Source organism: Manis pentadactyla, chromosome 3 (assembly GCF_030020395.1).
Source record: "Manis pentadactyla isolate mManPen7 chromosome 3, mManPen7.hap1, whole genome shotgun sequence".
NCBI lineage: Eukaryota > Metazoa > Chordata > Mammalia > Pholidota > Manidae > Manis > Manis pentadactyla.
The window spans coordinates 190878404-190900082 of record NC_080021.1 but is presented as its reverse complement, the minus strand read 5'-3'; the positions used below and the strand labels follow the sequence as shown (position 1 = coordinate 190900082).

The following is a 21679-nucleotide window of genomic DNA, read 5'->3' as shown; positions in this document are numbered from 1 at the left end:
TGAGGTTTTTCCTTCTCTTTCTGACTTGCAATTAGTATATCATATACCAAGAAGAGACCTCCAAGTTGGCAATGAATGTCGACCAACACATAGTTAAGAGGCTCTCTTATTAGAGAAAGAGATTAAAAGGAGCATCCAGTAAGAGCTTTTGATGCAAAGGTGAATTGAAGCTTTGAAGCTTCTAAAATCATGGGAAGTTATCTCTAAAATCGGAGATTCAGGATGAAGTAATGCTATTCTTTGAGAAAAGAGTAAAGGAGAACATACTTAGAGATGTGCATTCCTTAAAATATAATCAATTTTTGAAAATGTAACTGATAACTACTAAATATGCATAGTTTTATTAAGGTACAGGTTTATGCTTTTGTACACAAAGATAATGATCGGAAGAGTTTCCATAATCATGATTAAGGAGCAACCCGGGTGTTAAACCAAATGCCACCCTTCACCTGGTAGAAACACAGACTAATTTAGCCACAATAACTGGAGAAATGAAGCCTTTGGAGTGACATCCTAGCAACCTAAAAGTTAGAAAGTGAGGATTAAAGTCAAACAATATCACAATAGGAACTATGATTTCAAGGTACTACTGTACAGGTTTTATAGCACCATCTACACTTTGGAGCCTGAAAAAAAGCAAATTTAATATGACTACCAGTTCTTACCTGTACCTCCATACTTGTCTGCCATGTTAATATCAATGTCAGCTTTTAAACTCAGCATAGTCCTAAGGACATCATCACTGCCTTTCCCAGCGGCCCACATAAAGGATGTTCGTCCTTCAAGATCTGAATCATCTTTCACCGAGGGGTGTTTTAAAAATACTTGAACAGTTTCCTTTAAGAAAATTTCATTAAAAAATTGAGACAAGAGAGTGGCAGTTTAGGTGACTTCCACTAAGAAGCAAAGTATTTTTTTCCCTGCTTTTGAATCAAATGAAATAATCTTTATGAATAATGAAACTAAAATTTCCATTGAAAATAACAATCTTCTGTTCTTATATTTAAGTTTTAGTTTCCATTGCACTTCCAAAACATAAGTAACACCCTCATTCAACACCTTCCTAGTTGAGAATGATCATCCTCAATCAAGTTTAAAAACTTTATAGGTCACTGTTAGACAGATGAAGTGGCACATAAAAGAAATATTTGGTGTCATGACCAACATTAAAATACAGGTTTTCTTGGATATTTTAGCTAGACCTGCATATTCAGTCATGCCTACAGGGAAGGTTAATACATTTTTTTACTGCGTGTTTTATAACTATAATTTAACAAAATAATTAATGCATTTATTGAATAATGATGGGTGGCTACCAAGAAATGAAGTATTCAGTTTACTTAAATAAATATTTATTTAACAATTCCTATATTCAAGGTCCTTCCTCCATGGAGTCATACAAAAATTAGGACCCTAGATAATTCTTACAGTGCCTGATAATTTTAATGGGGGTTAATATTCACAGCATTTTAAATTGCCTCCTTCCTTAAAACTCAGAAGCGTACATATTTTTAGGAAGTTCATAGGAAAAAATATTTTTGCTTGAGTGAAAGTAAAATACTTTCAGAAAAAAATCCTGGAGGCAGGGCACTGGCCAAAAATATGTGAAATGCTGATGCTCAGTATTTTAGAGCAAGAAGAAATTCAAGGGCTCATCTAATCCTCTCCTTTTACAGATAGAAGAAATTTGGATTCAAGGTCATACAAAACTTGATACAGGCAGATAGAGAAATAGAACCCAGGGCTAAACCACAGCACTGTGTCCACATCAGACACTGCTTTCTAGTCTTAAAACCAGTTGTTGACCTACTCAGGTCATTACAGCTTAGTGCTCCTAGACCCAGTGTGTCTGCTTAGTACGCACTAGATTTGAGTAAAGAAGTGAACAAAAAAAAGGTTGGTCATTTTATGGTTTGTTTTCTTTTACTAACTTGCAAACATTTCTCTGTTGAGTATATATTCTTAATGGTGAATGTCTGCAAGGGTTTTGGGTTTTGTTTTTTTTTGTTGCTGTTGATGTTTTTTAAAAAGAGAATATAAATTCTTAGAAGTTAACAGAGTCCAAGGAGGTCAAGGGGCTTGAAACTGAGGTTAGAAAATTTGTGTTATTATTTAAAACAAAAATCATCTCTGTAATTGGTAGATTATCCAAAGCAAGTATTTCTTTGAATAAACGTTCATAATGTACCATTCTTTCCTACTCCCATTAGCACAGTTACTTAATTACTGGTATCTGTACATATATTAAATTTGGAGTCTAAGACTTTGGTTCAAGATTTTCAGCAAGTCATTTAATCTCTTGGATCCTTGGCTTCTTCATCTGTAAATAGGGATAACATGCTCTTTCACTGACTTGTGTTGAAATATGGATTAAGCTCTGATTTCCATGGATTGACCAGACTGGGTCAACTAAATTTCTTATCTATCTGTAATGAGAAAAAGCTCCTCCTCAAAGTACTGCTTTGTATCTTTCTGAGATCTTGGGAAATAACAGAAGATAACAGTGCACTAAAACTCAAGGTGATAAATAGAATAAATTTTTAGGAATGTCAGGAAGGACTACAGCTCTAGTTGCTCTGGTTACCAGATAGAAAGAAGGTGGGAAGATAAGATATTTTAGCAAACTGAGTATTCAATATGTTCAGCAGTGCATTTGGGAAGGCCAGGCAGATGGAATTATACTACGCTGGTGAGAGCATTCTTATAATTTAATGAAAACAAGTGTTTGATTATGCACGCCCACTTAGAAGGCAGTGGCTTAAAATCAACGTGGCTGCATTACCATGTGCCTCTGTGGATGAGTCGCTAGTTCCTGGTGGTGACTCATACTCAGGAAGCTGAAGCAGCCTAAAGTTATCATGTTGCTGGATGGACTGAGTGACGTAATGGATGAGAAAGTGTTTTGTAAACTATAAAGGGCAGTAAGGGAAGAATTAATAATACTCAATACCTTTGGAAATATCAACTCATAAATTTGCTTTCTCAGATGTGTAACATACACAATTCTCATTAGCACCAGCAATAATAGGAATACATACTATTTCTTGAGTACCTGCTCTATACTGATGACATTAGGCATTGGTCATAGATGTTCTCTAATCCTAACAACAATCCTGATACAGCTGGCAAAAAACAGTCAGGATTCCAGCCTAGGTTTGTCTAGTTGTCAGGCCACACCGCACTTGCCTTCAGGACAATTACAGATTGCTGAGTGCTATGTTGTCTTTAGGGCTGTAAAATTAGTGAAAAGATGAAGTACACTTACAGTAAAGCAAAATGTTACACTGAACAGTTATAATAAACACTGTATAAAACTTCACATGTGACTAACAACAAACTATCACTTGCATAACGGTCAGAATCAACAGTATGAACAACTGTTAAAAAACGAATTGTTATACAAGCACACCAGTGAGTACATGTAAAGTGGTGACATCTGAATAAGGTCAGTGGATTACATCAATGTCAAGTTCCTGTTTATAATACTGTATTGTAACTTCTGTAAGATGTTACCATGGAGGCAAACTGGTGAAGGGTACACGTTTTATTTCCTACAACTGCATATGAATTTATAATTATGTCAAAATAAAAGTTTAATTAAGAAAGAAGATAATTGTCATGTTTTACTTACAGCAAAGTTACTCTGGGCTGCATAGTGCACGGGTGTTGCTCCTTGGCTATCAGATGGGATAGTTCCAGACTTATTTCTTTCTAAAAGGAGATGGACAATCTGTGCATGGCCTAGAAGCAGACACAATGAGGTAGTTATCACACAAAGGGACTAAATAACTTATAATCTACTTAAAGGACAGGGGTAAGAAAAATTGCTAGCACATAAAACATTATTCAAAAATGGTTTCTGAATAGTGATCTCCAGTGCAACCTCTTCTAACTCTCAATAAAATGCTATGATAATGTAGAACAAAGGCAAAAACTAAAAAAAACATAAAACTTAATGCTTTGGTCAAGAAGGAGATGACATTAATTATAATTGCCAGATTGAGAAAAGCTATATTTGGTACTAGCTCATTGCATTCCCAGGCTTCTCTTTATAAAGCTGCCCATAAAAAGGGAAGAAAGTGTGTGAGACGCCAGCCCCTCTCAGGCACCAGTGCCCCTGGTCCGCAGGTTCCATCACACGACCAGTCACAACTGCACAGCCACTCCCTCGTGCTCTTCAGGAGGATATACTGTAACACAATCTCTTGTAACCTCTGGGGCCTCCTGTCTATACCTTCTAACCTTCCTCTCCCAATTTTTTTATGTCTTTGTGATGTTTAAATCCCAGAGATTTCAAATCCCAGAAAACAAGTGGGCAGGAATGATAAGCTGGTGGTGGAGAAAATACTCTAGAGGCACAAATTAAGGATGTCAAACAGTTTCCTGAGATTTTCCTCTGGACTCCTCTCTAGATCATTTTGGAGGATGTGGTCTCCACAAGTGAAGAACTGTAGAAAGGATTAAAGAATGACCAAACTTGGTAACAGTATATTTAGGAAACCTGCTTCAGCATATTGGGAAACCAGGCAATGAAGATGACGCCACTTTAGCAGAGCAAGGATACACTGCGTGAAAGTCAAGCAGAAAAAGGCATCTGAACGGGAGTTGTGCTCATTTACCTGCTCTCCAGCTGCGGTCTGAGTTGGAGTTCCCCATGACCCAAGTAGGCAAAAGCAGGAGAAGAGGCAATCTGCGCCACAGTCAACCTAAACACATCTCATCTTGGTTGAAAGATAATAAGGAGCTTTATGAAAACCAGGAGAGGACGGGGAGCAGGGCAGGCCCTCAGGGAGATGAGGAGCACACTCAGAAAGTGATCTAGAGAGGGCTCCAGGGGAAGATTCCAGGGAACTCTTTGGCATTCTTGATTTGTGCCGAGACGGCCTCTATGACATGAAACAGAATATCCTAAGAAGAAAATAATCTGAAATGAAAGATTAATAGAAGGAAGTGAGAAGGAAATAAGCCGAGATAAGAAGAAATATAGATGAGAGAAGGAAATCAAAATATCATGTAAAATACAATCTACAAGAGGCAGAAAGAAAGCAGAACTTGGCAAACAAAAGGTCACTTTAGCGGTGTGCAGACAAATTTGCGAAATCCTCCCAGGATGCAGAGGAAAAGGAAAAAGGGATGAGACTACACATTGAACTGAAGTCTAAATAACAATTATAAACCTGCCCGTAGTAAAAATCATTTTTAAAAGAGACGATGTGTAATTTAAGAACTAAACCCACAATAATAATTGGGAAAAACTACAGATGATATTAACAAATACTAAGAGAGTGGTAGTAAAAGTGCTCTAAAAATTCCTCATTTAGAACCGGTGGGAGTCAAAAGAGCCAGTTTGGCTCTTGACTGTCAGGCTTAAAAAAGTGTTTGATAAATTTAAAAGTACTATTAATAGAACCTAAAAACCCTCTTAAAATATAGGCAATTTGAAACCAAGTAACAAATGTAATCCATACACGAAAAGGCAGAAAACAAAACAGGAAAAAACAAAAAATGAAGAAACCCCAAACATCACTAATACTCAAAGAGCAGAATAGCAAAAAAAAGGACCAAATTTTATGTCTTATAACAGTGACTAAATGGGGAAACCTCCTTCAGTAAAAGAGGACTCTCAGATAGCACCCCCCACCAAATCAGACACTCACACATATACACACTCTCTCATCTAAAAAAGCAATCTCTAGAAAGATTCAATGAAAGGCATATCAGGAACATAGAAAAAATATCAAATATCAAGAGTATAGCACAAACCTAAAATTAAAGCCCTCCTCCAAAAAAACAAAGGCACTGAATGTGAAAAGAATATTCTTTTATATTTACATTTGTCAGTGAATGTGCATGACTTATACAATAAAAAGTTAAAACAGGACATTGAAATTAAAATGAATATGACAGGGCACTCATTTATGTTACTAAAATTTTAGCACACAACAGAGGGATTTAGGTATAAAATGCTACATATCAATTAAAAATTAAAATAAGTAGGAGGTAGAGCTGACAGGGGACAAGAAACCACTGAAATGTATATATTCATGTGGTTTCTCCTAGGGCTGGTCCTTTTCATTCACATGCAACTCACCCAGTAAAGCCGCCCAGTGAAGTGGGGTTCGAAACAAGTTATCATAAGATGTTATATTACAGCTTTCATATGAGGTCAGGACATCAGCCACTGTCATGTTTCCGTCAGCGACTGCAAAGTGAAGAGGGGTTCGGCCCTCGTAGTCCTGCCAGTTCAGCAAAGACTCGGTCGGAGCAGCATCCTGTTTTGAAGGAGCCAGAGACTTCAGACACACATGGAATCCTCACTAAGTCACATTTGACAAAATTATTAACAGAGCGACTTTCTAAACATATATTTTCTCTCAACACAAGTGATAAAATTCAGAAAAAGTACAGTCTGAATCTTTAAAAATTTATTTTCATATTTAACAATAAAAATGTACAGAAAAGGTAATAAATACCATACTATCTGGATTACATAGGTGTCAGTACCTTGCCTAATTTTGTATCTGTTATGGATTCAGCTAAAGCTATATGTTTTACAGTTTTGCTACATTTGTATGCATCCATAAGCAATACATGAATTTTATATGTGTGTTTTCAATAGTTATACTTACACATTATACTATGTATATTCTCTGGCAACTTTTTTCTTTTAATGTTATACTTTTGGGTATCTGTGTTGATACGAGTTCATTTGTTAAACCAAATTAGTTATCCATTCTCTACAAAGGGACATTTAGATTATTTTCAGTTTTTTTTCTACTATTAACAATAATGCTGCAATCGACATGCTTCCTGTTTATGTCCCCTGTAGCACATGTGTAATTTTTCTCTAGTCCAAACACCCAGAAGGGGAATTGCTGGTTGGAAGGGTATCTGCATCTTTAGCCAGGTATTGTCAAACTCTCCAAATGGTTGTACTAACTAACACATCCATGACAATGTGTAAAAGTTATTTCCCCACATGCTGTTACAAATTAACCACTTGGTATTATCAAGCATTCTACATTTTTCCCTTGTGGACATGAAAAGCATTTCACTGATGTTTTAATTTGTATTTCTTTTATGAATGAGGTTGAGGTTTTTTTTATCCCATGTTTATTGCCTATTCGGTTTAAAACGACATTTCAGATTTATTCATTTTTGTACTGGGTCTTTGTAGCAGATATTATGATGCACTGCTTAGGTCCCCTGTCAAGACTAGAGGACTTATTCCCTCAGCTGCTGTGACCGCTGACATCAGACGACCCTCCACTGTCAGCCTTCTGGAACTGTTTCAGCTAAAGAGGGCTGCTTATCCAAGGTCACATCCCTTCTCAGATTAGGTCATCTCCAAGGCCAAGCCCTCCTGCCCCAAACTGAGAACTCTCCGAATGACCATCCCCAATTTACAGCTGTTTGTATAGTCAACCTATTTTACAATAAGGATAGGAAAGGTATTATAAATACTTAAAAAAAAAGTACTTTTAGGCAGTGGGTATGTTAGGTCTTTGAGTCTCCTAAGGACTAAAATGTGTTTACAAGAAGAAAAAGAAAAGCCAAATCTGTGAGGAAATAATATATTATGAGTGAGAATTATCCTCCCAGAACTTTAGATACTGTAATCAATATATGAAGAATATAAAATAACTATCCAGAACACATGTGAGAAAATAAGAAATGATATAAAAGGAGACCAAAGAACAAAAACTAACAGAATGACCAGGCAGATAAGAAAAAGAACCAAACCGAACTTTTAGAAGTGAAACTATAATTGTTAAGAATAAATACTTAATGAATAGGATAAACAAGAGACTGGACTAAACTGAAGAAAGGCTTGGTGAACAGGAAGGCAGATCTGATGTAATTACCCAGAGTGTGACACAGAGAGACAAATGATAGAAAAGTTAAGAGAGAAGTTGATGTAATTACCCAGAGTGTGACACAGAGAGACAAATGATAGAAAAGTTAAGAGAGAAGTTAACGGACATGGAGTATAAAATGAAAAGGTCTAAAATATGTGTAATTGGAGACCCTAAAAGCAAGAGTGGAGAGAGTGAAAGAGAGGCAATATTTAAGTAGATAATGGCTATACATTTTCCAGAACTGAGATGCAATAATCAGAGTATATACCAAACGGGGGAAAAAAATGAACACCTAGACACATTGCAAGTAAAACTTAGAATGCCTTAAGAGAAGAATTTAAAGGCAGCCTGAGAGAAAAAACATCATCTATAAAGGAATGACAATTAGACCAATAATAGACTCCTCAAGAGCAACAATGAAAGGCAGAAATCAGCTAAACAATAGGCTGAAAGAGTTGAGAAGAGAAACTACGTAGAATTGTGTATACAGGAAAACTATACATTGAAGAGCACGGGAGAGATGCAGACATTCTTAATACAGAAAAACTATACATTGAAGAGCATGGTAGAGATGCAGACATTCATCTCTATAGGCATGGTACTGATACCTATTTTAATCATCAAACAATTAAAAATAGTTTACCACAAATGGATTTACACTAAAGGAAGTTCTAAGAATTATATTTCAGGAAGTAGATAATAACACTAGAAGAAAAACTTGAGGTTAAAGAAGAAATCCAGAGCAAAGAAATCAGTTAACATGCAAACAGAAATAATCATTGTGTATACAGATAATATCTTTTAAAGTCTAATTTGTGTGTTATAAACAAATAGGACTATTTAGACTACTCTAACATGCAAGCTGGAAATCAGGAAAGAGTGATTGAAAACCTCAAAGAATTTACTGATAAATATTCAAAATTAATAAGAAAAGTATAGCAAGGTGGTTAGATATATACGCTCAATGAACAAAAATATCAGTTGTATTTCTACATCTGGCAACAACCAGTTAAATATGTATGCTAGATATGCTAAAAGAAAAGTTCAAGGCAGCACTGTGGATAGCAAAAAACTGAAAAGAGTTCCAAATGTCTATCAATAACAGAATGAATAATGTGTGGCTTATTCATAAAATGGAATACAATTATGTATAGCAGTAAAAATCAATATATTACAGCTACACACAGAAACACACAAAAAAATCACCAGCTAATGTTGAGCAAGAAAAGCATGTTGCAAAAGAATACATACAACATAATTCCATGTATATGAAATTCAAAAACTTTAAAAACTAAACACTACATCGGTTAGGGATATGAATATATGTGGCAAAGCTATAATAAAAATCAGTGGAATGAAATATACAAAATTGAGGATAGTGGCTGTCTCTGAGAAAGGAGAGAATAGAATGGCCCTGGGGGGCACCCAGGGGACACAAAGGTGATGCTAAGTGCTTGTTCTTAAACTCGGTGATGAATATACGAGCATTTGTTGTTTCCCTATTCTTTGTATCTTACACATACTTCACAAATATTCACTTACATCTATCCACTATTTAATAAGAACAAGTAAAAAATAAAGCCAGGGAATGATAAATATAAATTCAGGACGGTAGTTGTTGGGGAACATGGATGAACATGGGATAAGGGGAGAGAATGCATTTGGAAACTGGCACTTAGGAAGCCTCTGTGTGGTCTTAAATAGCAACATTCAGATGGTTCTATTTCTTGTGTGGTGGATTCATATGTTTGTCGAATCTTTTGCTTCAAAATTTGCTTGTGTGTCATATGTATGCTTTTGTATATATTGGATATTTCATAATAAAGAATTTTTGGAAAGGCCATCCAGGTCGAGCAGCACCACTTGTACTCACCAGAAGGCATCGCACTGTGTGGACGGCACTTGGATCTTTGTGGTTGGCTGCCCAGTGAAGCGGGATCTTGCCTTCGACATCAGGAATCCCGATGTTGGAATCATGCTTGATAAGCAGCTTCACGTGCTCTGGGTTATTGTAGTAGGCACTCCAATGCAGGGCTGTTTGCTGCAAAATTGACATAGTCTCACAATAACAATGACAACAGTACCAGCCACAGCACAATAAACTTTTCCCAAGCTTTTGTTGAGTGACAGGCACCGTTGTAAGAATTTTACATATTTTATCTCATGTAACTGTCATGACAATTCTGGGAGATAAGTACTCTTGAATTTGCAGTTATGTGAATGACTACAGGATGAGTAATCTGCTCAAGGACATAAAGGGAGTAAGTGGCCGAATTGGGATTTTAACCCAGGTAATCTGACTCCAGGATCTGACCTCTTAATCATGGCTGGCATTAAAATCATCAGGTACTAATAAGCAATAATCCTGAGAATGAGAAAAGCAGCCCCATAGTTTATGAATAATTACCAACAAAGTAAGTAGTGATCTTGGTATTACATCAAGCACCTTGAGATTTTGATAGACTATCTTGAATTTTAATAACTATCAAAAAGAAGATCTATGCACAGGAAATGATGGATCTGGACTTCATTCCTTATATCAAAAGATAAGTTTAATTATAATTCTAGTTGTAATTACTAAACCTAGTTACTGATGTTAGGATATATTTTGAAACTACAACACTGCTTTATTTTAGATAAAAGTTAAAAATGAAAATCCTGAACTTATTTATGTTGCTTTAAAAATCTCTTTTGCTATTCTCATCAACATACCTCGGTAAGACTGGTTCCCCTATTAGGAGAGTTATTAAGGAAACACACAGGAATTGTTTAGATTATCCCTTGGGGTAGCACAGTCATCAATCCAGTCTAGAATTAGATCATTGAACAGCAGGAAACAAACTCATTTGTCAGATGAAAAACTTTAATAGTTGACATACGTAGTATTCATCTGAACTGTACCTATAGGTATTTAATATGAAAAGTTGCTATTTAACTCATTCCTTTTTGTTTAGCAATAACTGCAGAACAAAAAAAAGTCAGAAATACAATAGCACTTATTTCCTTATAATCACATTTCCAATAAAGAAAAAGTAGTTTCTATAATTCTTTTCTTTACTTTTTTCCCCCTCTGCATCCCTTTCTTTGCTTTTCCTTTGTTAATTTGTTTGGAATATACAGGCTGAGATGTTATATTATGTCTATTAAATCTAATAGTAAAACGTTTGGAGTTGTATTTTGTACATCTCTGTTTTCATTTTTCCAGTAATTTTTTTTTTAACTGGGGTAAAATGTGTATGACATAAAAGTTGCCATTTTTACGGTTTTAAGTGCACAGCTCAGAGGAGCCAAGCACATTCCCATTGCCGAGCGACCATCAGCAGCACCCATCCCCAGAACTTTGTCATCTTCCCAAATCAAAACTCAACCATTCAACAATGCCGCCCAACTCCTGCCTCCTTTCAGCCCCCTGGTTACCACGATTCTGCCTTCTTTACGAATGTGACTCATCCTCAGTGGAATCATCCAATATTTGCCCTTTTGTGTCTGACTCATTTCATTTAGTGAAATGTCTTCAAGGTTCATCCATATTGTAGCATGTGTCAGAATTTCATTCCTTTTTAAGGCTGAATAATATTGTATGGATATACTGCATTTTGTTTATCCAGCCATCCATTAATAGACTTTTGGATTATTTTCAGCTTTTGGTTGCTGAAAATAATGTTGTTATGAACATGGATACACAAATATCTGTTCATGTTCTGCTTTCAGTTCTCCTGAGTATATACACATAAGTAGAATTACTGGATTATACAGCAGTTCTATTTTTAATTTTTTGATGAATTGCCACATTGTTTTCCACAGTGGCTGCACCAGTTTATGCTCCTACCAGCAGTGCACAGGGTTCAAATTTCCTCACAGCCTCACCAACACTTGTTGTTTTGTTGTAGTGAGAATAGCTATCCTAAAGGTTTTGAGGTGTTACCTCATTGAGGTTTTAGTTTGCATTTCCCTAATGATTAGTGATGCTGAGCATCTTTTCCTGTGCTCATTGGCCATTTGTGTATCTTCTTTGGAGAAATGTCTATTCAAGTTCTTTGTCCATTTCTTAAATGGGTTGTTTGTTTTTTGTTACTCATTTTTAATGTATGTTATAAAATTGTTGGTCTGTTGACAGATTGGAAATTAAAAAAAACAAAAAAATCGAATCCTTCCCCTCAGTTAGAGAATCCCAGCTCTAGGCTTTTGTCTTGCTCTCTTCTCTGTGCCCGCCTGGATCCATTTTCTATCTGTTTGATCAGATAACCCCCAATATCAGAATATACAGATACTGGAAGATAGTAGGTAATTCCTAGAATAAACTGGGAAAGACATTATAAAGCCTAAAGACATCGTAGCTTCGCAAGGAATTAATGGGCCTCTGTAGATGGACTCAAGTGCTTTTCCAGTGAGACATTAGCACTACAAATGCTGTAAGTTAGGAATAATGTTAGTTACAGTAGTTGTGAAATAAAGTCAAAGTTGATGTCAGAACTCTGAGTTATGTGAATGACTGCTACCAAAACCTGAGAACTACATAAGGAACACTAGGAGAGTGAAGGGATTACTGAGTATAAACCCAGTGGATTTAACCAAAGAGGTTTAATTACATGGGAGTGTTGGAGTTGGCAAGACTCTATGATTAAGTGCCTGGTGGAAAAGGAAGAGGATTATTGCAGTTGTCCAACTAAACACCACATTTTATTTCCTGTAAAGAATCATCAGAGCATTGATTAAAACAATGACCAGTGTGTACAGTAGGTTAAAATTCAAGAGCAGGGAAGGTAAGAGAGCCCAGCAACAAAAGCCAGAGTAGATGTCAGAGCCAAAAATGAAACTAACAATATTTATTTCATAGCTGACATTTATGAGAGCATATCATGCACTGGCCACTGTGCTGAACACTATTTATATGTATTATCTCATTTTAACTTCAACAACCCTTTTCACATATAAGAAAAATAAGGCATAGAGGAATTAAGAAATTTTCCCAAGGATACGGAACAAGTGGTGGCTTCTAGCTTGAAACCTAGAAAGACTGGTGCCAAAGGCCAGGCTGTTAAACCATGAGGCACTTAGTCCACTGCCCCAGGCATCTGGCCACAAGTCTAACCACCTAGAGTAACTATCATGACTAGCTGGGTTTTGTAGTTAGGCCTGGGCTAACTAGTCTGAATTCTAGTTCTGCCACTTGGATTTTGGCCAGAATTTTAATCTTCCTGACCTTCAGTGTCCCCATCTGTACAAAGGAGATGCAACTACCCACCACACATGATTACTAGCAGGATAAAATGATAGAATTTCAGGGAAATACTTCCTGGGGGGTAGGAACACTTAGAATTGTTCTACCATGTGTATGGGTGATGGTAATTTAGGCCTTTTTCCTTGAGGCTTCACATTTTAAAAGGAAGCATTTGTTTTCTGCTCTTATTTGCCCTTGATTTGGAGAGTCTATTACCTTGTTTTTATCCTGTGTATCCACTTCTCCTGGTGCCATAAATTTCAGCAGAAGCGCCAAGTACTTAGGGCTCCTGTGCCGGGTGGCCAAGTGCAAAGGAGTCATCTCTTCCAGATCCTTCTGCATCCAGTTTGCTCGGCGTGTAAGTAAGAGCTTCATGAAACGGTAATTGCCCTAAATAAAACACAAGAAACAGTAAGGAGAAATTTAGTTTGGGGCCAAAATTTTTTTAAATGTTTAAAAATGTTAAGTATTTTAATTTTTCTGTGAGAGTAAGCATTCAGATAAATTAATAAAAGGAAAAATACTTTTAATTCCACTATTCTGTCAATTGTTTTATCTCTTCATGTTTCCTTCCAACCACTTTCTACATGCATATAGTTTCCATAAGTGGCTGGCCAATATTTCATTGTGTTAAAGCAACACATTTTAATCATTCCATTATTGTTTATAGTATTTTCTGTATAGGAAATGTACAACATACATTTTTTCATAGTTTTTTTTTCTTAGTTTTTTCACAAGAATAAAATTACCAGAAACCAATTTACTGTGTTAAAGGCATTTACATATTTCATGGTTTTGGGTGTATTTTCCAAATTGCTCTCTAGTGGCAGTAATGAGTATATTAGTTCTAGCACATTTTGACCAACATAGCAGAGATTATTCATATTCAAAGTGTAATAACCTTGCGAAACATGCAGAGATTTTAAACCCCAATTTACAGGTGAGGAAAGTGAGATTCAAAGGGGTTAAATGTTTTGTTCAAAGTCACTTGGTGAACAGGAGGAGGTGGTTCGTCTTCCTGGAGAGCTACTTAAGGTGCAACTGGAGTTGGCACCTTAAGATGCAGCTTGTTCCGTGTGGCTTCCAGACGCATATGGTCGCCTCAGCACCAACCCGGGAGTCACCACAGGCCACCTACTTGCAGGCAATATGTCTCATCAGTTCCACCCAATCTGGTAGAATCAGTCCATCTGGAGAAAGAAGTTTAGCTTCCAGGGCTAGAACAGTACACCAGTGGGGATCCAGGTCAAGCATATAGTATGTCAATGTAATATGGGAGCTTTGAAACAAAACCCTTGAAAAACACTTCTTCGGAGCTCTTCCCCGAGGTCTAGTTCCGTATTTCCAATTCTGATTGGTGCCTTCAACATGCTCAGTACCACAGATATTTCAAAGTCAACATGACGAAACTATACTGCATGATCAAGTTCTCTGCCTGCTTCACGCCTACTTATCTTTCCCTATTCAAAGCACAGTGGCAGATAGAGTTATCTGTCCTTTTCATCTTCTGAGATCTACATCCTTAACCATTTGGAAATGTGGCCCTTTAGCATTATAACACATTGATGGTCTACAGTGAGGGACTAACAGTATTAGTAGGGAACACATTTGTTACTTGAGGAGGTCCCCACTGTGACAGATGTGAGGCTGGCTCTAAAGCAAAGGGGACTAGTTACAGTGACAGTGAGGTGCGGAAGGATGAATGAGGTCTGCCTGCTCACACACAGGGGAAGAGAGGATTCACTCAGTTCAAGTATTGGGGCTGAGATAAGAGAAGATAGGAAAAGGGTCCATAAGACCATCTGTATTAGATGGGCAGACTTGGAATGGACTAAAAAGCAGCCTGACTCAGCTATTTCCTCTCAGAGAGGCTTTCGTTGACCACCCAAAGTAGACCTTACTTACTGTGTTGTCTTTGTTGTAGTACCTTTTCATTTCCTTCATAGTATTATTTTCCTCAGTTTGTAGTTACGTATAAATTTGTTTCCTTCACTAAGATCTCTCTCACAAGCTGTAAGCATCGCAAAGGCAGAGATGATGTTATTGACTATTATGCTTGTCACAGTTCCTGGCACAACATAGGTGCTTAATAAATTCTACTTGAAGGATTGAGAGAATAAGAGGAAAAGAAATATCTTCTACAGGTTTTATTTTATTTTTTTAGGTTTTTGTTTTTATTTAAAAATTCTTACAGTTGCTATATTAGATCATAACAGTTAAGAATCTTGATTCTCAAATATCTGGTATTTGGTTACTCTTGCTTCGTAATGTTTCATTTAACTGAGCTTCACTTATAGTGGACATCATTTACATGGACTTCTCATTTCATCCAACGCCCGCTTTTGAGAAGTAAAGGGCTAACATTTCCTCAAGAGGGCAGCCTGCTCTAAATCACTTGCTATCTATTCTCTGAAAAACAGTGCCCAGGAAAAACTATGTGGTACTTCATATCAGAAAATAACGTTTGACCTTTTTGAGCATAACATTTCAAATATTACAGAATAGTTCATCATGACCTTTTAAAGATATTCAATCAGACAACCATTTTGATTCTGAAATTTAGAGGCAAAGGGAAGAAGGAGAAAACTCGAATATGTCAGGGGATGGGGTGGCTACTGACGTACAGACATGGTTTTTGGCATATTTACATTTCACATTATTCTGGGGACTCTACTTACACAAAGCAAGGTACATTCAATAATGATACTTATTTAGACATTCATTGAGCCTTGTTATAAAGCAGGCAACAGTAAAATGTCTGCACTAAGCTTTACTTATTACAAAGCTCCACAGATTTCATCTTTGCCCCTCACAGAGGTATCAGAACATTTTTGCACATCAAAGAAAGTGTCTTCCTGTGTCTCCATTTCCTTGTCTGTAAAACAGGGATGAGAACAGTACCTGAGATTATTGTGCGTATTTGTAAAATAGTTAGGACAATGGGCAAAGCAAATGCTCAGTAAATAGTTGCTAGTTTTATTATGAACAGTTTTCCAGTGTGGAAGAGGCAACAAAATATAGATGATCTAGTGGAACCAAGAATGGCTCATGATTAGATAGAATGATTTGTAGATAGAATGATTTGTATACAGTTTATACAGTTAATCTAGTGATCAGAGAGAGAACCAATATTAGGGACAGGTTAAAGTAAACATAGCTGGAATGTTACAAATAATGGTTTTCCTGACTTTTTTTTTTATGTTGAGAAAGATGACTATATTCTTTCTACAGATAATGACGATATAGGACCAACAAGGGCATACATACCCAATAGGAACCTAGCCAGTATCCTGGGGAGAGACCAACTGCTATTGCAAAGGACAGAGACACATCAGATATTCTCTACAAATGTTGGGACTACAAACAATATAGTCCATTTGGATCAAGGTCAACTTCCTTGTCCCATGAACAAGCTTTTATTAAATGCCCAGTGTATGCAAGCTCAGTTCTGGGAATGAACAGAGGGGACAGAGAACTCTAAGGGCTAAATGCAGGAGAATATTTCTAGTGTCAAGGGAAAAGAGGAAGATACTAGTTTGAGACAGCAAGCTAATTTGATGACCCTCTGAAGGTTATATGATTCTGGGGACCCATGTTACAGGCTACTTTGCCCCCTGTAAAGGATCCTCAATACAACAAACAAACAAAATGTCTAAACACTTTCTTAACATTGCTTGAAATGAGGACTTCTTCTCACATTTATTTTTACAATGCATATGCTTTTGGGAGCATTTGGAAGTTAATCATGTGTAACATCTCTTAGAACCACACAGAACTTGATCCTGGGGTGAAGCCTGTTTTGGCATCTGCTACAACACATTGCTAACTGGGTAGAAAATAGTACAAAAGTGAAAGAGGTAATAAATCAAAGGAGTGTATGTTCCTAAGAAAACTGATAGTGAGTGAGATGTGAGAGCTGAAGTTACAGAAAAGTCCTGACTTAGTCACTAAAAGGACATTAACTCTGATATAACTGGTCTATTAGGCCACTGAAAGGTGAAAGAAAACTTTTGCTAATGTCTCTGAAATACGGAATACAAGGTTCTGTTTTGTTTTTGTTAGGCAGTCGTCACCCTCACCTTAATCTTCCTGCAATTATTAACACCAAGAGCTTCTTTTGTCTGTCATGTAAATGGTTATGACCGTTGGCTTTTCCCCAAATGCATGAAAAGGAGTAAAATACCAAAAAGGGTAAAAGAGATTGAGAAAGTCCTCTGACCAGGAGAACAGCACTGGAAATGAATCTGGAAGCAGACCAGGCCCAAACGCCGCTTCCAGCCTGTATTTTTGTCTGGCCAAGTTCTCCAAGGTGAACTCCTTTTTCAGAAAGAGCATATAGTCATTGAATCTTAATAACAATAATACGGAAGGCTTGAGTGAAATACCTTGATATTTTGCTTTAGAGTTTTCATTTTGTAGCAATAAAACGTAACAGGGTTCATGCTCCTTTTGTGTCCAAGCCCAATTCCATTACCTTCTTTCTCTCTTTAGAGATGATTATCCTGAATTTGGTGTTTATCATCCCAATGAGATTTTTAATACTTTTCTTTCTTACAAATATACGTACATAAGCTACATGGTACTGTTTTACATGTTCTCAGTCTTTATATAAATAGTCCTCCATGGATCATTTGCCACCTTTTACTCTAAGCAATATTTTTGAGATTTATCCAAGTTGCTTTGGTTCACACATTTGTACTAGAGACAGAATTCTGTCATATGAAAATCAAGTATTATATTTATTTATTCTCAAGAGGTATATTAAGCATGTTTCTCATTTTTCACTATTACAGACAATATTGCAAAGATTTTTTTTGGTATATATCTGCTGATAAATGTGCGAGGATTTCTGAAACTACTAGGTTGACACTGCTCTCTACAGTAGCTACTCCAGTTTACATTCCCACCAGTAATGAAATGAGAATTCTTACTTCTTCCCATCCTCACCACTCTTGGTTTTGTCAGGCTTGCTAACTTTTGCCAATAAAATGGGTCTGCAACTTTTTACAATGTTTTTAAAAATGGTCAAAATATTAAAAAATGCTTTGGCATGGATTTAATTTTCAGTTCCCTGATTGAGGTGGATTGTTTTTATATGTTTGTTGGCTATTTGTTTCTTCTTCTGAGAATAGCCTTTTTGTGTTTATTCATTTCCCAACTTAGCTATTTGTCTTTTTCTTACTGATCTGTAGGAGTTATTTACATATTCTGGATACTAATTCTTGGTTTTGCAAACACCTTCTCTTTGTGTGGCTTGTCTTTTTGCTTTGTTTATGTTCCTTCACTAGGAATGAACTCATGGTCTGAATAATGATATTTTAGTTTTCTTAGCATCAGACTTCTTCATATACTTTGGAGTTTTTGGTTGCAGGCTCATTTTAAAGAGGGGATTGTTTGCTGTTGTTTTTCTTTTCCTTTTTTTCTTTGCTCACCCTTACAGCTGTGAACACCCAGCTCCTGGTCCCTTATAAGAACAGATTCTTAAATGGTCTTCTTCAGCCCTACCCAGTGATACGAGGGCTATCTTTCTGGTCCTGAGGCTGGATCTTTGTCCTGCTCCTGCCACTTTTCTAGACAAACAGCTTCTTCCAAAGCTGTAGCCTCATAGGAAGGCAAAGAATATCTCCAAATTCTAAGTATTTCCTTGGTTTTAGAATATATGACCACTTTTCACTCAGTGGGGAAAAAAGGGAGTGTCTTCCTGAACCAGAAGTCTCTGAAAGCATATTCTACAAGACTACTGTCTGTTTTTGTTAAGTGCCTAATCATTAACTTCTAGACAACTGACAGCTCATCTTTAAAACATTCTGGATTCTTATCTCTACATTTCTTCCCAAATGGATACCATATTTTCTGTATCTGGTTCCTAGGAGTCTTTGCTCTTTGCTTCCTCTTCAACTGAAACAATTACTGAAATAGACTCCAATGTGCACAACTAGGCTAACCCTGCCTATAATGAACAGCCCTTTTCCTCACTGGAACACCAAAGAGAACAGATACTTTCCCAAAGCCAATACTGTGGGACCTACATGTTTCCTGATTTCTCTGCGTTCTTGCTCTGTATTCTCAGCACTTATATTTACTCTCATTGTAGTTGAGGAGAAAACAATTATTTTATATATATATATATATATATATATATATATATATATATACACACACACACAAATATTTACTACATTTTTGTTCACTTAGACGTTTGTGTATAATTTTGTTCTGGAAATATTTTTACTATATACATATATATATATATATATATATATATATATATATATATATACATGTATATATGATAGCAATACATATATAAGGTAGGCATTATGCCATATTTCATTCTAAATCCTAATCATATTATGTACCAAAAGATACACATTATTCAAAACAGAAATGGAAATAACAGAAACATGATTTGTTATTAAGTCTAATGATATCTATATAATTATATATTTATAAACTCTCAAGGCATTTACCTATTAATTTTTAAAAAAGAATCACTATCCTAGGAAGCATATAGGTCACAAATATCAGTAATCTCATTATATCAGACTTTTCTGTAATGGTTGCAGACACAAGTGAGTCTTGGAAATACCGCAATAGTGTTGGGACAGACAGTCTGCCATGGACCCTGAATGTCCCGGCACATACTTACTGGGCTCGCCAAGAATGCAAAGCCTTGACTCCTCTTTACCTGAGCCATTTCTCTTGGTTTGCAGCAAGGCTTGTAAGAAGTTAGCACATACAAAAGAAAAAAGTAGGGTAAAATTAATCCAAGATCTGACAGTACAGGCAACAAGGAGGGGATGCTGACAGTTTTCCTTCAGAGTAAGGACAAAAGCCCTGCAGGTCAGGTTCAGGGTGGAAACTCCCTGAGATTACACCTAAGTGGTGGGCAAGGCAGGGGAGGAAAGGGACCGCACTGTCCTATCTGTTAATGAGTCTAAGTGGTGAGCAGTTTGATTATACCAACTGCCCAAGTAGTGCCTTGCTCTTTGCTCACCTTCCTCTGGCAGGCAGGAGGGCATGTTCGCATGACAGTGGCGTAGCAAGCTGACAGTAGTGTGGTCGTGTCTGCTGAGCCAAGGAATCACCCAAGTGGAAATAAATGGTGAGAGCAATGAAGGCCTTGCTATTTGATCTAGAGCTTTGTATGGACTGAAAACATTAGAAGTTCACATGGTTGAGACATGAGTGGGCAGCTGCTTAAAAGTAAAAGTGAATGCAAAGCCTGGCCTGATAGCACAGAGCTGACTGTGCTGTACTCCTGATCCCTGCTCTAGTCTGGTTTGTTGGCAATGAGGACAAGGCACTGGTGTAGAAGTGGTCACTGTCTGAGGCAAAGCTGTTGGCTTAATGGTGCCCTTGATGCATGCAGGATCCACTGAATGTCTCCACCTGGTTCACTGATGATTTGACTAAGTTAAAACTTGGAGGTGTCCATTGAGAGTTAGTTAGTTCAACCACAGCTGGGAGGCAGTACAACCTCAGTGACAACTCTGGAAGTCTGTGTAGGGCCAAGACAGCCTAGTGGGCTAAAAGGAAAGCCATCATCCTTACCTTAGACAATACCCCTAAGGACTGGGCATGTTTTACTAACTCTTAGGCTGTGTCAAAGCTCTAGTCATCTGGGCTGCCACTTAGAAGACTATAGATGGCAGATTAAAGACACCCTTCTCTGGGGCTACAGACAATGGAAATAAATTGTGGTTGCCAACTGAACTGTCTGGGTCATGCATGTGGATGCCCACAGTAGGGCAACTGATGAGACTGACTGAAAGCAGGTTGCTGAATAAGCCTGCATTGCCCAGGCCATTAGGCATAATAAACTAAGACCTACTGTCTCCCCTGGTGCTTATTCACACTGACTTAATCTAGGACACTGAGAGGCATAATTAAGTCAATATTGCAGGTTGTTCTCATCCTGCTGCTTGGAGTCCTATTAATTAAATGCTGTATAAGACATATTAAACAGATTTGTTCCCAGCCTCTGTTGGTCAGATCAATCACAGTAGCTGATGGAATGGCATGGCATGTAGCTCATGTCAAGAACATGTAGGGCTAAGAGATGGATTGTTGGGAGAGGCAGTTTACCAGGGACTTTAATTATCTCTACATGTTCTTATCTCTACATGTCTTGATCTCTCTTGACCTAGTCAACTTTTCAGGGTTGTGTCTGCAGCAATCAACTTGAGTCATGTTTTCCTCTGGGCTTACTTATGCTAACTATGAAAGTGGTAGGTATCTGAAGTTCAGGGTTCCTAAGCTGTGTGTAAAGCCTCTGTCTAGGCCTTCTGAAACCCTGCCATGGTTCTTGGGGAAACCAATGCAAACATATAGGTGCTGATGCTTCTTGCTATGCTGTGAATAATAAACTTTGTCTCTGTGACACTAGAGTCTCGTATCTATTGTCACCATCCACGAAACTGTAACAGACTTATTCTTAGCTTGTATGTAGGCTAAACTGAAATCTCAGACCCTGAAAATAATTATATGTAATTTTAATGTGAAGTGGAGCATTAGAAGAAGTAAAACATATGATTAGAGAGGTGGACAGGGGCTAGAAAAACAGAGAGTCTAATACAGCAAGATAGAGTCTAAAATT

At 37.1% G+C, this 21679-nt stretch overlaps 1 protein-coding gene across 7 annotated transcripts in view; it reads right to left on the bottom strand.

Moving 5' to 3' along the window:
* INVS (inversin) overlaps nucleotides 1-21679 on the bottom strand; it is a 134937-nt gene that overhangs the window by 60640 nt on the left and 52618 nt on the right. For 6 of the 7 annotated variants that reach the window (XM_057498887.1, XM_036888378.2, XM_036888381.2 and 3 more), the window contains 5 exons: nucleotides 13297-13470; nucleotides 9733-9900; nucleotides 6092-6272; nucleotides 3632-3741; nucleotides 666-837 (listed from right to left, as the gene is read on the bottom strand). In XM_057498887.1, coding sequence (XP_057354870.1) covers nucleotides 666-837; nucleotides 3632-3741; nucleotides 6092-6272; nucleotides 9733-9900; nucleotides 13297-13470 — 805 coding nt within the window. Of the gene's footprint in view, nucleotides 1-665; nucleotides 838-3631; nucleotides 3742-6091; nucleotides 6273-9732; nucleotides 9901-13296; nucleotides 13471-14985; nucleotides 15257-21679 lie in introns of those variants that run through there. The other variant, XM_036888379.2, reaches the window with a different exon arrangement.